The following is a 17,706-nucleotide window of genomic DNA, read 5'->3' as shown; positions in this document are numbered from 1 at the left end:
GTATGCATTTGGATCTGCTGTATTGGAGCAGACTTTATGGCAAGGATTGTCCTATACTGGTCTAGCGCTAAATGACGCATTTTACAGTGTTCGTTTTTTTTATTATTTGTGTCAAGTTATTATTCAGTGCCTGGTGTGCTTATAATTCATGCATAATCATAGCAGTAGTACGATCTGCAAGTTTGCTGTCTCACTGAAAATTTGAGCTGTTGGAGTGATGAAGCAGTTATGCTGATTAAATTTTTTTTAAGAATCCTTCACCATTTAGGTTGCTGTGGATAATCTGTGACCACACCATTTAATATAATAGGGGGAGGGAACGAAAACCCATGACTAAACCAGTAAAAACAAGAGGATCATCTTCAAACTCAGGCATGAACCGGATAAGAGTTCTCTGCAGTACATGAATTGGAAAGGATTCTTGAATTGAGGGGATAGTTAAGATGTTGAATTTCTTTAAAAAAAAACCCGCTTCCACTGATCATTGTTTCTTGAACCCTGTTGCAGTAAATATCTTAGCCATATGGAGGCAGTACTGGAACATGAAATGAGCCAGCAACAAAGGAGACGTCTTTGCATCATCTTTGGCAGCAGTATGTAAGTCACCTTTATCTATTGTAACTGATAACTGATTCATGGTTTAATTTTTTAATTGAGTAGAATTTGACTTAAGGATGTGGGAACTGGACACAGAATTCCAGAACACAGAATTCCAGCTCATAGTAATGCCCCACATGCAATGTGGCTATGCATATCCATATGATGAACATTTCATTTACCACACTGCTTTATTTTATCCGTGCGTTATTGAATTAGAGTCAGTCTTCATGCTGCAGATTCATTCACCCTCAAAGTATTTTGAAGATGCTCATTCAGAGTTCTCTAAATTTCTCTGGGCTGGCAAATGTCCCAGGACGAGTCTACCCACCCACCCTACATCATAAATTTTCCGGTGTAGAGAGAAACTGGCTAATTCCAATTGAAAAGTAATGTTTCGGCATTCGAGATTGATTCAATCCAAGTTTTGGTCGAGCAAGATGACGTGAAATTGCATTGTATAGATTACGGCCTGGTGTGGATTTGGAAGTATTACTTTCCATGACCGTGAAAAGCTTGTCTAGTCATTGCACATAGATCAATTACTCAGATGGACCATTCGATTAAATTCAGGTAGTGTGGAATAATTTGGTTTGATTAATGGCCTTTTGCTTTGTCAGCATAAGCATCTTAAAGGTGCACTATGAGATCTTGCATGGTATTTAGAGCAATTTATTTTTTGTCTCAAATCATAGCCATCTCCCTCTGATCAGCTTGCTGCTTGTGAAAAAAGCCGGTCTCAAAAAAAAAGCCGGAGACAACACAGGGGCTGTGAAACGTCAAACAAACACTAGGGCACAGGCTGTGTACCAAAACATTACAAACCATATTTCAGCCAAACACCAACAAGATGTTTAGGGGAGGGGTTGGGGGTTAGTAAGCATGCACATATGGGTTGGGGGCAGTGAGAAAACATGATTTAGTAGCATGCATGGGAAAGTAGTGTTTTGTTTGTTTATGTGGGATGTCAACAAAAGTAACATCATTCAGGTTTGCATAGTGCATCTTTAATGGCAGAGAATATCTATGAATGTCTGCATGGCTTAGCAAAGATTTCAGGCTTATGGGTACCCTGAAATTTACTTTATCACTCCATTTCCAGCTGATATGATGCATAAATGGGTCGTTTCTAAATGCCCCAACAATTTACCACTTTGATGAAGAAACCAATGGTAGTCATATTATTTGTAGAGACATAAAACAATTGAAAAACTTTGCCTATGTTAAAGGTATACTATGCAGGATTGGCGATTTCATCGCTGGTTTCGCTTTCACTTTTCATTTTCGCTCGTTTTATGCTTGCATATTTCTCTGCAGAGCTTCCCCTACAGCTTTAGCGTGTATATTTGACAAAACTCCTCAATCGGTCAGTCTGCCGTGCCTTTTCATGAGACTTTACATGACACTTCCTGGAGTAGAGCATGGGTGCGTGCCCAGTGTCTCCTGAAGTTGCAAGTGTGGTTTTACCGCTACAGACCACTAGAGCGGCCAAAAAAAACACTGTTTGACCGGTAATGACCCATTTAATCATATATAACAGTATGGAACGAATTGATTAACTGAAAAACGTTGCATAGTATACCTTTAAACTGTCCTCCAGCCTCATACATGAAAATCAACTAAATTCCACTGTTTCGTCACGCCACAGGTGCATTTCCCCATGGGAACTACCACTATGGCTTTACAGATTGTGACAACTGGTAATTTTTCCATCTTTATCCTTCTTGACTGATTTTTCACTAGTTTTGGATTTGGCTTGAGTCAGTGTTACTACTGCTAGCCTAAGCCAGTATCTGGACCCTACAGAGGTTGCACAGTTAGTCCAACTCCTCCAGAATGGCACACCAATACGAAAGATTGCTGTGTCTCCCAGTGCAGTCTCAAGAGCCTGGCGGAAACTCCAGGTGACAGGCAGTTGCTCTAGGACTAGGTGAACTAAGCAGGGCGGTAGAAAATCCTTTACCCCCAGTATCTACTCCTTTGTGCAAGGAGGAGCATTAGGAGCCCTCCCAGAGCCTTGCAGAATGACAGCAGGCTGCTGGTGTGAATGTCTCAGACCACACTGTCAGAAACAGACTTCATGAGAGTGGCCTCTAGGGGGAGCGATGGCCTCTAGAGAAACCTGTGCTCACTGCCCAGCGCCGTGGAGCTCAATTGGAAATTGGAAATTGGTCCGTCACTAGCACCCTGTGCTTTTCACAGATCAGATAAGAGCTGGTTCACCCTGAGCATGCGACAGACATGAAGGGGTCTGGAGATGTCGTGGAGAACGTTATGCTGTTTGCAACATCATTCAGCATGACCGGTTTGGTGGTGGGTCTGTAATGGTCTGGGGCGGCATGCCCTTAGAGAGATGCACAGACCTCTGTGGCCAAGACAACGGCTCCCTCACTACTCTTAGGTGTCGGGATGACATTTTCTGACCCTGTGCTGGTGCAGTGGGCAGTGGGGTTCTCCTGGTGCGACGATGGCTGGCTACATGTGGTGAGATTAGATAGATAGATAGATAGATACTTTATTGATCCCCAAGGGGAAATTCAAGAGATTGTGCATGCAGTTCCTGGAGGATGAAGGAATTGAGACCATTGACTGTCCCTGACTTAAATCCAATAGAACACCTGACCTCTCAGACATTATGTTTTGGTCGATCTAACACCACAGACTGGCATACTTTCGTTCCTAACACACATTACCCACTCCATATCAGCATAGATATCCAGCATGATGTTTCAAGGTGTATCTGATGTGTTTTGAAAGAGTGCCTTTACTTTTTTTGAGCAGTGTAGATCAAGCGCATCAAAATAGTTTCACACGATGCCAAAGATAGTCATTGTAATGTCACTGGCATTTTACATACTTATTATGAAAATAAACCTCTTTTGTTTAATATAACTACACAAGAGGCAGTGAACCATGCCCGCTATATGAAATAAGAGGCTCCCGAAGTCCTGTATCAGCTGTCCTTAATCAGCAGTACACTTGCTTTCATAATTGTACATAAGAGATTGCAAGTGAAAAGGCTGACATCTGGTGGCTATGTCAGTAAAGCAGAACTCTATGGTGCTTGAATTGGATGGACTAGGACAAGATTCCGTGAAAGTAAGGTCTACATTAAAGGTATGATTGGGCTTTTAAGAGTTTCCATATTCCTGCCCACTTCCTGAAAAAACTGGTCGTGAGAAGAATCTTTCTGTGTTTTGTGGTTTGTAACTCCCTGAATATATTATACTCAAAGTGTCCTCGACATGCAACAAACCACACTTCAGCTAGGAATTCACCTTGAGTATTCACTATTTATTATAGCAACTGAGCTTAAGAGCTTTCCCTGTGCCCAAAAACCTGGTACTGAAGGGAAGGGTGCACGTTACTTCAAGGTTATGGAAAGAAATAAAAATGGACATGTCAGAGGTGGTTTTAATGTCTCTCACTGTTGGAATAAGCTATCAGTGATTTAATTGCAAGTAGTTACTGTTTTCTTTATGTTCATTTTACATGACACTGCCTAAAATCATATTAAACTACAAGAGCTCTATCATGATTAGTGTTACACACGTCATACATCCTGTTAGATAAAATGGGTCCAAACCAAGTTTCACAAAGTACTGCATGTGGAATGTTTTTTTAATCATTTTTAAAACATTTACAACTATTTAAAACAAAAGTTACAAACAGAATTGACCTGCAGTTGCATTTCCAAAATGTTACATAAATAAAACTCATATTTATAAATATTCTCTTTTTTATAAACATATAAATAGTTTTTAAAACATAAATACATTTATGCAGGAATAAAGTACATGAATTTACAGCAGCAGCGACAATATACAGCTTTGCGGGTCTTAGTTTTTACACCAATCTCCGCCGTTTTGTAGTGTTTGATGTCTTTTATGTTATACATAGGTTGGTTGTTTTTATCATGTTGGTCATAGTCCTCATTTGTGCTGGTCAGGGTGTCTTTCGTACCAAAAAAATGCTTCTTTTAAGGTTCTGCCTCAGGTGAGGTCCCACCGTCACAAAGTTGTCCAGACCTATCGTCTTCTGAGGATTCTGTAAGGATGGAGAAACAAAACAGACATTTTAGACTGGCTCAGTGCTAGCTGCTTCTTCTCATTATCCTTCACGTTTGATGACAAACTTGTCTCCCCTGTGTTAAATTGAAGGCAAGCTCTGATGTAGAGGCAGGCAGTCAACACACACCAGTTCACAGTGGTGTGCGCTACAGTGTTGGGAGGGAAAATTGAGGGCTCCCATCTAAATAGTACGGGGACTTAGTCACATGTGCTTGATGAATCACACCACACACACCACTGCCAAAACAGTCTAAACTCTGATCTCATTGTGTGCACTGCTAAGAGCTTATTACCACAAGCGAGACTGCAACCTGGTCCCATTTCCGTTTCTTTGGAGTGTTTATTGGGGATTGCCTGGTACACCACCCCCCTCCCCTTTTGACTGGCTGGCTGACAGTTCTAGAATGTCCACCAGGGGAAGCAGTAGAGCCCCATCTCTAGTGCACCACTATAAATGTGACACCTGCTGCAGTGAGGCTTGTGCCAGTCGAACATTGGTTAAATGGTTAGCCTAAAGTTTTGCATTTTCTACAAGGAAGTCATCTTTTGCTTGATTTCAGTCTCACATGTTTTTAACTGAACTTGCATGTGGTGAATGTTGCCTATGTTTGGGCAGGTTCGTCCACCCCCCCCCCTACACAGATAAAACATTTAATCAGAATTGTAATTGAAATATCTAGGCTATGTGGGGTTGGTTTCTCCTACTAGAATTTTGTCCACTGTAATTGAACCTACAGGAAATGCTTGAATCAGAATACTGTTAAACTTGTCGGATTCCGTGGAAAATTAATAAGATCTTTACTTAATCCAGTTGCACATACGCAAATGGTCTATGTCCTGTCTTTAATAAAAATATATATTCTTACCAATATATTCCCATTATGATTCTTCTAACAGCCCATGCCACTCATGGTTCCTATTCTGTCCATCTTGTGTCCAAAGCAACCGCTTTTTGATGTGGATCCTCCTTTCTTGGTTCCTGGTTTGTGCTTTCGTACGCTGGGCTGGTCATTCATGATGCGCATGTTTTTGGCGCGGGTGTCCAGACGGAGGTCTCGCAGTAGCCGGATTCTGGCGCGTATGTTCTCCAATCTGCGCTCCTTCTCGCCAGACGCAAGGAACTCTGACAGCTCTTCTCCCAGCAAAGAACGGAGAGACTGTAATAAGACACATTCAAAACAAGGATAAATTATTATCCAGTCGAAACTCTGAGTCATATCTGTTGTGATTTAGTTGTGTCTCTTTAGCATCGACTTTGTGGCTCGCGTTTTATCCTTTATTAGTCTGTACACGCAGTCACAAGATAAATTATTATTATTATTTATTTTCCTGCAAAACGAACAGTTGTGATCATCAGCATTCAGAAATGTAGACAGAACATCATAGAAAAGATTGAACATTCTTAAAAGATATTTTGAATCGAAAACTGACGAACTGACGGATGTGCTGCACGCCTGCTTTGGGTATGGACAGGTGCTGCTGGAACCGGCTAGAACTATTTTATTACAATTGAAGTAATTAATCAACCCATAGTTATGAAAATAAAAACACAATCACAATGAAGGCAATAACATAACCTATTCGTGGGACGAGGGAATTACAATGATTAAACAGGCATGACAATCGCACTTATTGCGTTTAGAGAGGATACACTGGTCAGCGGAGAGATCATTAGTCTAAGATTTGCCTTATAGGTTTAGACTTTTTGTTGTCAATAATTTGGTATCACACTTTCAGTTGAATTTGCATTTGCCATCCGTACCTATTTGGGCATTGCGCCCTCTCCATACCTTGCCTCGCGAATGCTGCCCTCGTTCACCTTCGCGAACACTGGATGGTTACAAGTGTGATGTATGTTTTGAATATTTTTCAATTAGTCAGAAGCAACCGTTTATCTTTCTAAAGCCTGCATATTGAGTGAATTACAATGACGCGCAAATTCTATGCATTCATTGTATTTTTTGCCTGCACTTTCTGACAGCAGTTGCAAGTAGAGTAATGCGTTCCACGCAGATTGCGCATGTGGATATGCCCAATTAGGTATCACCAACAACCAGGCAATCCAAGAAATGCTCGACTGAAAACTCATAACATGTTCATAAGTCAGCGTGTGTGTCACGAAGGCAGAGCCGGTAGCATATCAAGCGCAAATCTGATACTCAAGAGAGAGCATCAGTGGAGCCCCTCTGATTGGCACGGAACCCTTTTCACTGAACGCTCAGAGTATCCTGGGCAAGGACCGCGGCGCATTAAGCAACAGTAAGTTGTCTCACCTTCTGTTGTGCCGGCGTTAAAGGTTTGGCCTCTGTGCTGATTGAAAGCAGAGTCATCAATAGTCCACAAGCAAAAAGATGCGAGATGTTCATTCTGAGTGTTTGTAAGCTGGTCCCGTTGTAAAGAAGGTGCGCAAGCAACTGAGTTTTTGCTTCTTCTGTCTGTGCCTTTACTCCCAAGATTCTCAAGTGCTTCTCTAACTCTAAACGATAGAGCTCAGAGTTTTTATAGTCACGTCCTGTGATGTCACACCTCCTCCTCCCTTCCCGAGCTTGCCAATTTTTTCAAAGTACCTGCGTACAAGGCCAGTCGCGTCATCCCTTATGATTTCTATTTATTGAAATCAATGACACAAACCATTATATCGTTATTCCCTTTGTAAAAAGAAGAAGTGAAGAGCTACCTTGGACTTTTTTTAGTGTTTACATATTGCCATCTTGCCTCAGAAACAGCTTGATATGTGTAGACTAGATGCAATGTAAACATTAATAGAAGCCCACTTTAATATCAAAGACTTGGGTTTTTACTGCAGGACCATTTGTCCTAATATAATCTTTCTCATTGACATGACAAAATAAGCAGAGGTAACAGCCATGGTACTTGGGCATAATGAGAATATTTTTTTTTGTTTTGCCACAGAAGCGCATTTCCCATGGGCAGCCCTTGTTATTGAAATGGACGAATTAACTAACTTTGTTCTTTCTCTCGGTTAATTTCTTAAGCGGTATGGATAAAAGGGAGGATTAAATGGTAAATGGTAGCCTAATGCGTCTTTCACTCTGTCAATGCATTGATGGTGTTTCTACATAGGCTATTCCTTCGCATGTGCACCTGACCATAAGCAACTCGCCCTCTGGGCTAGGCTGCTCAATTTGATGGGAGTTGAACAAGACACTTTTGCTTCCATGACCATGACGGACGTGCAGTTGAAAATGTCCGACATCGTTTGTTGACTTTTTGTTAATAGCAGTTGTTAATGGAGTTGTATGACGTTGTTGATTAGCAGTGATTCATGCGCAGATTTGTCAATCGGTAGGTCTAGATAGATTTGTTTTCATTTTAGCGATTGCAAAATAAAAATTCTACACAGGATATGACTTAAACTTGCATTAAGCAATTCTTCAATCTCCTCATTTTCGGAAGAAACATTTCAAGCCTGACAACCTAGCAAACTTGAATTACGTCTTAATCGTCTGTCACTGCAGTGATAGCAGGCGACAACTGTGTGTCGTTGTGCCATTACACAATCAAACGCTTCTCTCCTTTATTACTAGTGCGTCTCATGTAGGCTGTAAGTCGTAGTGTATATCATGAATCTGGACTGCATTACGGTGCCAGTAGTATAAGTCAATTCTGCCTCCAAAAGTAAATGCAGACGCCTGTGTAAGAAGCACCTTCTGTTTTGAGACACAGAGTGGCAGTGTAAGCTATGCTGAAACGCTAAGGACCCGTTGAACTTTAGTAGGTAACACAGTGGTCAAAATTGAATTGGACTTTCCCTTGTTTGATATGTTTGAACTTCAAGGAAATGTAATTGATCAACATAATTGATTCCCTTTGTTTACTTCCAGATGTGTTATCTAGGTCTAGGCAGTCTCAGTCACCATGGACTAAAATCATCCTCCCTGTATATTGATCAAGGTGGTTTGTTAAATTCATATAAAAAAAATAATCAGTTTGTGTCACATCCACAAGTTATGTTCGTTGTACTTTAGACTAATTCCTTTAAGATGATGCTACATGTTTGACCTTACCCTGCTGTGAATTTAGCATTGATGGAGTACATCTGACACCTTATACCCGACACACTGCAAGAGTAAAAGCTGCTGCCAATTACAAAAAACTGACCCAAACAATATGTGGCTGTTTGGATGGAAACCAATCTATGTGATTCAGACTGGTTCAGAGAGTGGATGTTGATAGTTTCCGACAGTGCTGCAGGCCCCCTCTTAAGTAGGCACATGGTGGTGATGGAGATGGTGGAGGGTGCCCCTTGGCAATGAGCTCTGATGCCAGAATGCCCACAATGCTGCCAGATAATAACTTATAGAGGGGAGCAACTGCAAGAGTGTTCAAACATGGCACAGTAAATCTGGATGTGTGGTGGACTCCATGGTCTGCATTGTCTGTATTTTTGTCCAGAGGCCAAAGCCTGGGCTAATGTGGTTGATGTTGTCCAACAAAAGAGAACTGACATATTACATGTGGTGTTCATCGGAGAAAACCAGGTACTCTCAATGAACCTGTTAAACTGACGGATTGCAGAGTAGTAATGGTGGTGGTGATGTTGGTGGTAGAGCTGGAAATGTTGACGTGGACATACAGTATTGATATATGAAGTTTAATGAAGCAACTTGAAATAGCCACTATAGCGTACAGACACTGCCTTAAAGAACCTTAAAGGTTCATTTCTTTGAACGTGGCAAAATTTACATTTGAAGTCAAAGGTCTGTCAAACGAAGTGTTCCTGAGGCAACATTGTTGATTGGCTGGAAGTGTATTGCTCGTGCAAGACACTGTTTGTTTCCCGGGACTGTAGAACCACCCACGTTGTTTTCGACTGCACACAGAACAGACAGCTAGAAGAGAAAAGAACTACATTTTACAAAAAGTGTACTAGAGACTATCAGGGATTGCCCATTCTTACTGTCTGAATGTGTTTTTAGAGAGCTCTTTATGCTGGGTTTTTTTTCCCCGTGCTGGGAAAAAATGCATAATGAATACTTGTCGGAGCAACTTGTCAGACAATAGGGGCTGTTCTGAAATAGAATGATTATTATTTTCCTGAGAGAGGTGTGTCTTTAACTGAACTGTTCATAAATTAGAATGTGTGTGAATTTATTTGCCACAGTCTTAATAATTGTTGTTTCATAGAACCGCATGGCACTCTATGCCAAACATGCCGAATATGAGTTTCTAAAAATCACTTTTTATAAAATCACTGACCACAGAGGGTTTAACGGTTCACAGCAAAAGGGAAATAGTAAATTGCTAGGCAGGGAATGTTCTTAAATGAAAAAAAAAAAAAAAAAAAAAACCCTACTGTTTGCTCACAACTGTGTAAGTATGTCTTATGGAATGTTTGACCTTTGAATAAAGCCACTGATCTCATCACAGTGAGGTTTTTTTCCCAGGAAATGCAAAAGACACTTTCCAAAGGGGTTTGTGGCAGTCACCTTCCTGAGCGCCTCTAGTGGATCTACGTGGTAAAGGTACTGTTCAATGTTGACACAATAATCTCTGTAAATGCTATTGGCACACGCATCACCAAGCAATGAAGTTTCAGTGGTATTGTTGGCCAGGGAGGGATTTGCTAATGCAGAGTTGTTTTTTAATGTTCAAGTGTAATTACGATATTGTACAGCTGGATACGAGGTGTGTTATTAGTACTGATACTGGCTGTATGTTTCTTTAACTGGTCGGGGCTCATGCCCACAAACAAAACCAGCATTTTGTATGAAACGTTCCCGAATCATTATATAATATTTTCAGATTGGATGTCCTGTTGCATCCTAAATCTATGGGGATTGTGATATGAGGACATACAGTACAGTGTGTTGCCACTGTCCAAAAGCAACACTTTGAAAGCAAAGAATGATTATGCACAACTATTTTTATCCACACCACTTTATCTTACTTACACTTTGCCAATTATGTGAACCTCCAAAATAACTTTCTCAATAATTTTGTTTCAATACCATTCAAGTTGGCCAAATTGCAGTTTCCACTGACGTTTAGATGTCTTTAGTGCAATTAAATACCACAAAAAGCAATGCTCTTCCATGTAAGCCTACGCTGTTTTGGTCATGTTGATTTGTTTAATCATTAATGCATGGTGCTCCACTTTCTTGCTATTTTTTGTACACTTGACCAGTGTGTCTGTTTCAATCCAACTTTTAAATTAGTTGATTTAGCCCATTTCAATAGGAAATTCTGAGTGGAAACATTGGAATTTGCATAAAAACTAATCTAAAGTTGAATAATAGATAAATTATAAGATAGGGGGTGGGGCAGGTATATTCCTTGCCATTCTCATTTGTTTCAGTTTTATTAGTTATTTACTTTTGCCCTGACAACCTTACTTTGTGATCTCACAACTGTTGACAACTCCTAGATTAGTAGTGTCCATTCCTAAATTGCACAACATGGTGTATGATAACGTGCATAGACTCACGTTTTCTCATGCTGAATTTTCATGGATACCATGAAGACAGTGTGCAAATTAAGGTGAAGAATGCTATTTTAAAAATCCTCTCAATTCCAAATGGAGACATTTGCTCTTACCTGCTCTTAACATTGGAGTTGACCAAGTTGATCCAATGTTAAGAGCAGGTAAAACTTAAGGCTGGCTTGCGACAGAATAGTTCTTTGTTCTGGATGTTACAGCAGATCTCTAAGCAGAGTGTTACATAGTGCCAAGACCATGAACTCAGTTCTAGAACAATAGTGACAGAATATACATTCCTGTCTGGGGTCAGATTGGAGGGGGGCAGGTAATGGTGTGGCCTTCCTCCCTCTTTTGGAGCAATTAGTTTGGTACCCCATTTGGTGTTTTGTCTGCTTACAATAAACATTCTGTTTCAGCCATTTCTGTAGCTGAGACCAAAAGACAGCAACAATAGAATCAAGCAATAGCCCCAGGAGGCCATGGGTTCCACTGATTTAGAACAGCTAAGGGGCGTTGTTAGGCATGTCGCGGTAGCGGGGCCATTAGTTGCTCTAAAATCAGTGGAACCCACAGCTTCGAGTTTATAATCATGGATAATCACTTTTCCGCCAATAAATATATTTCCTCTAACTGAATGGTTGCCAATGCCAAGCAACGTGAAGACGCAGCTACTCTAACTTTTGTATGATGTTGTGGTAGCGCAGTACTATAAAACAAAGTGCGACCAAGTTGTACGTTTGTGTGTTGGATTTTACAACAGCGTCAAACGCGATTCAGCCAATCATAATCAAGGACCGGAACTATCTGTTTTAGAACCACCAATATTCAACAAGGGTAACATTTTATTTTATAGGGTCGTTCAAATGTATCAATGAAGCACAGTGTAACAACCTATGTAACAATATGTTATATCACACACATACGTGTCCATACATAATGCTTTTTGTGTACCTACAGCTCATTAGTACATGGGTAATAAGAAGTGCTTGTTACAAATACTACTTACAATACCAAAGTGCTCTAGTTCATGTGTACCTATGATCTGCAGGTACACAAAAATGCATTATGTATGGACAACATAAGTAGGCTATGTGATATTACTAGGGTTGCAAAGGGGCGGTACATTTCAGAAAACTTTCCGGAAAATTTTCCATGGAAAGTTAAGCTGGGAATTTTGGAAATATTCCAAATTGGAAACTTTCATGGAATTAAATGAAATTATGGGAATTTGGGTAATTTATACAGACTGCTTCATATACAATATCAACATTTTGTTTTACTATATGCAATATGATTCGTTCATTCCTATTTTAGCGTAGTGTAGCATATTATGCTAGTTAGCATGCTAACGAGAATATCATTATAACTATGGCTTACTAGCATGCTAAGCTAACTGCCTAAACTCGGTTGGCCTGCTAAAACAAATCGCCAGCAGCAAGCAATAAACACAGAAACCACTGAACTGTCCTAAGTACGCCACGCCATTCAACAACAAAATCTTATTGGTTGGAACATTGACTGACTATTCACAACACATTCACAATGGCGTTTTCATTGGAAACATGAATGAATTCATAATTTGTGCATTACTTTATGCCTTAATATATCATGAATCATCAGGAATTAACATGAGTTCACCATATATCATTCATGACCTCATGCATGAACAACACATCAATTTAAGCATTAAGTAGGGTGGCTACAGCATTATGAAGTATGGTTTATTAAGCATGATCTTGATGATTTTTTTTCTGTACATCATTTATCATGAATTCATGCATGTAAGCCTTCTTGAAATATCAGGGGATTAACTAAGTATTAGTTACTCATGAGTTCATCATGTTTGTGGCCCCTCAACTAAAGTGGTGAATAATGACGTGTGTTTAGAGAAAGAGTTTAAGAAAGTGTGTTTAGAGAGTTTGTACAAATTAAGCCCAACAGTCATAGTAACTAATGCTTAGTTAATCTCCTAATAATTCAGGAAGGCTTACATGCATGAATTCATTATGATTCATGTACAGAAAAATAAATCATCATGATCATGCTTAATAAACCATAGTTAATAATGATGTAGCCACCATACTTAATGCTTTAGTTGATGCGTTGTTCATGTATGAGGTCATTAATGACATATGGTGAACTCATGTTAATTCCTGATGATTCATGAGATATTAAGCCATTAAGTAATGCATAAATCATGAATGAATTCATGTGTGAATTCATGATGATTCATGTACCCTTACCGCAAAGTGTTACCGGTATGTCTAGTAGCCCATGCTGATTGCTGTGTTCATGTGATTTACGTGCACGTGTTAAAAATGTCCACTTTATTCCCATTAATTCCTGTGTATCCCCGTTTATTCCCATGGAAAGTTTTCAACTCTGTAAATTCCAGGAATTTTGCAACCTAGATATTACATATTGTTACATACGGTAGGTTGAAACACTGCAATTCATTATGTAGATACACTGGAACAAGGACCCTGTAAAATTAAATGAGCTGGATGGAAACCCACTTAGTTATGGACACGTTGATGCAGCTGAGTGAGATTAAACAGTAGCAAGTTCATTCAACTGGTGATATATCAGATATTTATTCAGACAAAGTGTGATGCTTAAGCACTAAATTTAAAGTGAGAAATACAACAAATTGTAACACTCTTTAAACCCACCTCATACATATGATGTTATTTATACCTGTTATATTTTGCAGAATACCTGAAATGTCATTGTAATTACACATGCTGTTTGCAAAAAATCACATGAATCGGTGTGAATTGTCACCACAAACACTGTAACAATTCTGAATTATGATATTACCAGTATAACACAGTTACATTCAAATGCTTTCATATATCTAACAGTAACAGCTAATAATGAAAGGACTTTCATTGCTACGTGGTACAGGACGCTATCCATAAGATCTTGGATAACCTTTTTGCTTGAGACATTTATTTACTGACTACATCTTTAGTCATGTCATTTGTCACCATTAGATTGCATTTAGTAAGGGAGTACTTCAGTCACTGCTACCTAATTCCTGTGTCCTGAGCTGGAAATTCCCTTTCACCATTGCAGCAAAGTGTGAGAGCGGGGTAGGGACACTGGTTCTCAGGAAAGAGACCACTCTGTCAGTTTCCTTTGGACTGACTCAGTGGTAGATATGGCTTTCTGAGCTTGTTCAACACACCTCACGTCATACTTTTCAGTATAAGAATTTTTTTTTCCCTTAATTTTTTTTATTTTAATTTTTAACAAGCAAGGGACACTTTTTTGCATTGCCACAAGTGTGGTGTTACATTTTTTTTTTCCTGGTCTTGTCGTACGTTTAACGATGTTACCAATTTTTTCCCAATGACATCATGACGAATATTTAGAGCATTTTTTAAGCCCTGGCCGCAAAATGTTATATGCCTAATTTTTAATACGTTTTTCAGCTTTCATGTGGCGGAAAAAAATATAGAAACCTACTGGTTAACATTAGGGAAGTTGTGCGAATGTGGCCAGTGGTGGAGCTCCATGCCTGCACAGTGTAATGCACTTCCCCCTTGGTGCTCAGTCTCAGCCAGGATTGAGTGTCTCTGTTTCTCCACTGGGGTTAGCTCAAGACAAACTACAAGCCTGTTACAGTCCTATAAATAACAGTTTTATTATGTTGGGTTTTTTTTAATGCATTTTGCAAAGTGCAGCACTGAAGGCTTTCACATGTGGGGACCGTTGAGGGTGCCATGGGCCCTGGGTCTTGTGGGATGAGGAGGGGATATTGATGTAAGAGGTCATCAGACTTCCTCCAGCGTGACGCTGGCTAGGGTGTGGAGATCCTGCTCTCTGGCCTAATAAACACGGCCGGCTCATCAAGGCCCATCCTCTCACCCACTCCTCGTTAGATGTGATATTGGGAGGCCACGTTTTTCACCCTGTTGCCTCTGCTAGAAGGGATCATGAAGTCACCCTGCCCACCATACAGTACTGTACATGGTCTTTTAGGACAGCTACATTATAAAAACCCAACAAAATATGGAAGATGGAAAAGCCAGAGCTGGAACATTTCTAAACATAGTTCTGCGCCTGGAGATGCACAGATGAGAAAGAGCTCGTCCTTGTTCAAAAACATGCAGTTCTGCGTGTCTTATTGTGTTTCCATAACCATATAACCGCGCGGTATTTGTTAAGATTTGAATGGAAGGAATGAGCGCTTGTGAACTGGCAAACATGTTGTTTGTGTTCTACACTTGCTTAAGTGTTGTACTATCTGTGATCTTAACAATAAAGGGTAAGATGCCTGAATAAAATGAAACGCAACCAAACCAAACCAAAGAACATGTTGCAATGTTACATAGCTATTATATAGGCCTATGTGCAGTTTTTAACCATTGTTAGTTGATATTATGACTTTAGATATAATTGATGTGTTTTTAACGAGGTGTTTTGTGTGAGACACTTACCACATTACACAAGAGGTAACTATTCAAGTCTCAATTCCCCTTTAGAGTTAGAGGTCTACTGTTCTGAATCAACTATTACTTTACTTTTCTGAACTGGAAATGGGGAAAGAGGGGCAGTGTGTTTAACTTTTTGTTTAATTTTGAGGTTTATTCTAAATTATTTCATAGTACTGCCTACAAGAATAGTTACTGCATGCATTTGGCAGCAAGACTTTTGTATAATCATCTCTATTCATTTGATTTCTTCAATATTCTCAATTAAATCCTCGAAAACGGCAGTGTGTCGCATAACAGACTGATTATCTTCACACTCCCTCTTGCATATGCTTTCAGTCACACTGTCAATGGCCCAATAAAAATGTTTGCTGCAATGCCTGAGCTCATGCTACTTTTAAAGAGTGACATAAGAAGCCAGCAGTTCCTCAAAATCCAGACCAGCCAGACACTCTTGAGAAGCAGGGTCCTGTTTCTTTCCCACAGCAGCATGCACGACTAGAACAGAGCAAGGCCACACACCTGAAATCCCCAAAGAGTAGGATGTCTGAAAAGAAATCTGTACAGTGTATATAGCGTGTCTGGTTTGAAACATAAAAATTGCAATGGCCTTGTCTTCTTATGTTAAGAACTACAGGCCATAATGTGGTCTTATGACTGTGGCAAGGAGGGAGGCACAATTTCTTGTCTTGTTTTATCTTCTCGCTCTCTGTCTATGAGGGACAGTTTGCAGCTCTAAGGGAAATAGGTCTCCCATCAGCTTCTTCCTTCATGTGGAGTGGCACATCGTGCTTGCATCAAAGCGAGACACACATGCCAGCAAATACTCAAAGTGACTGAGAGGCTCTGTTAAGACAAATTTTCTGACACCCCAAAAAGGTTGTGATAGAAAAATCTTAGACAGAAAGATTTTGATGTCTGTGTACAAGCCTCCATTAGATGAGCTCTGTTAATGTCTCTGCATGTCTATGTCATTAGTGCAGTGGCAGCTGTTGTAAAATGAGCGGGACTCTTCTAGTTTGATCTAATCAGTGAATATGAGTTAGGCCATAGTAATCAATTGGCCATCGCCGAGCCATATTTATCAACTGTCAGTCTATTTTGTATATACTATGGTTCTTATGCAGGAAATGGCTTGTCTTGCGTTCGTGATATCACAAATGGTAGTATAAACACAGTTTGCATGACCTGTTTAGAGGCTGCTAGGTTCTCTGGTCACTCAGTCTTGACAGGGATGACTTCAGACGCAGCTGTGATGTTAGCAATGGCACATACACACCTTCCGCATCACACGGTCCCATTCTCTGGTCACTCGGTCTTGACAGGGATGACTTCAGAGGCAGATGTGATGTTAGCAATGGCACATACACACCTTCCACATCACACGGTCCCAGGATGAGAGTGTGGTATCCAGTTCTCAACAAATGGAGAGCAGACGGATCATAGTGTAATTGTAGGAGCAGCCTTGCATCCTTCCAACAGGTCGTTACATGCGTCACCATGATTTTATTTAGCAGCTGAAACTGTTAAAAAGGATATCATTTATCAGTGCAGTGATTATTTCTCCTGTGACTTAAACAAACATCTTTATTGCTATGGAACATGGTCTGTTTGTGTTGTCAGGATAAAATGACACTTTGGTTGCCAGACCACAGCTCATGGTGTCAGCTGTTTGTGTAAAGCCAGTAATTTACCCCTTGAATTTACTTGGTGGGCCTAGTCATTTTAGTAAATTATTTCGGTGGCATCTGATTTTGATTTGCATGACATAAGATGTTCTCTTTTCTATGACATATGGTGTGATCCTGGGAAAGGGATTATGGAAGTCGAGTGAGAGTAAGAAGTTTCTATAAACTTGTAGGTCACGTATGTTGTGCCAAGGGGAAGTCTTATGACTGAAAGGATGATAAAAAATAAAAAATAAAATAAGTTGTTTGTATCCTTGTTCTGTTTTGAATTGAATGGAGTAGCGTTGTGAGTAGAGCAGTTAAGAAATGTGCTGAAACATGCCAGTAGAACTCTCCTACTGTTCTAGAATCTTTGGTGCACATGCTGTAATGCACATCCCAGAGCCATATAGATATCTGGCTCTGGCACATCCCTTATTCATGATCACATTGACTGACACACGGCTTTGATTCAGAAGATAGATATGCCT

The 17,706-nt window shown here is 40.0% G+C and overlaps 1 protein-coding gene across 1 annotated transcript; it reads right to left on the bottom strand.

Moving 5' to 3' along the window:
- Positions 1–4,104: 4,104 nt before the first annotated feature.
- Positions 4,105–7,128, bottom strand: nppc (natriuretic peptide C). Its single transcript, XM_062556404.1, has 3 exons — positions 6,941–7,128; positions 5,534–5,824; positions 4,105–4,644 (listed from the first exon to the last, which is right to left on the bottom strand). The coding sequence occupies exons 1-2, from the start codon at positions 7,031–7,033 to the stop codon at positions 5,558–5,560; spliced, it is 360 nt and encodes a 119-aa protein (XP_062412388.1). The 5' UTR covers positions 7,034–7,128; the 3' UTR covers positions 4,105–4,644; positions 5,534–5,557.
- Positions 7,129–17,706: the final 10,578 nt, after the last annotated feature.

The sequence above is a fragment of the Sardina pilchardus genome, chromosome 15, assembly GCF_963854185.1.
Source record: "Sardina pilchardus chromosome 15, fSarPil1.1, whole genome shotgun sequence".
NCBI classification, from domain to species: domain Eukaryota; kingdom Metazoa; phylum Chordata; class Actinopteri; order Clupeiformes; family Clupeidae; genus Sardina; species Sardina pilchardus.
This window is presented reverse-complemented; position numbering and strand designations above follow the sequence as displayed.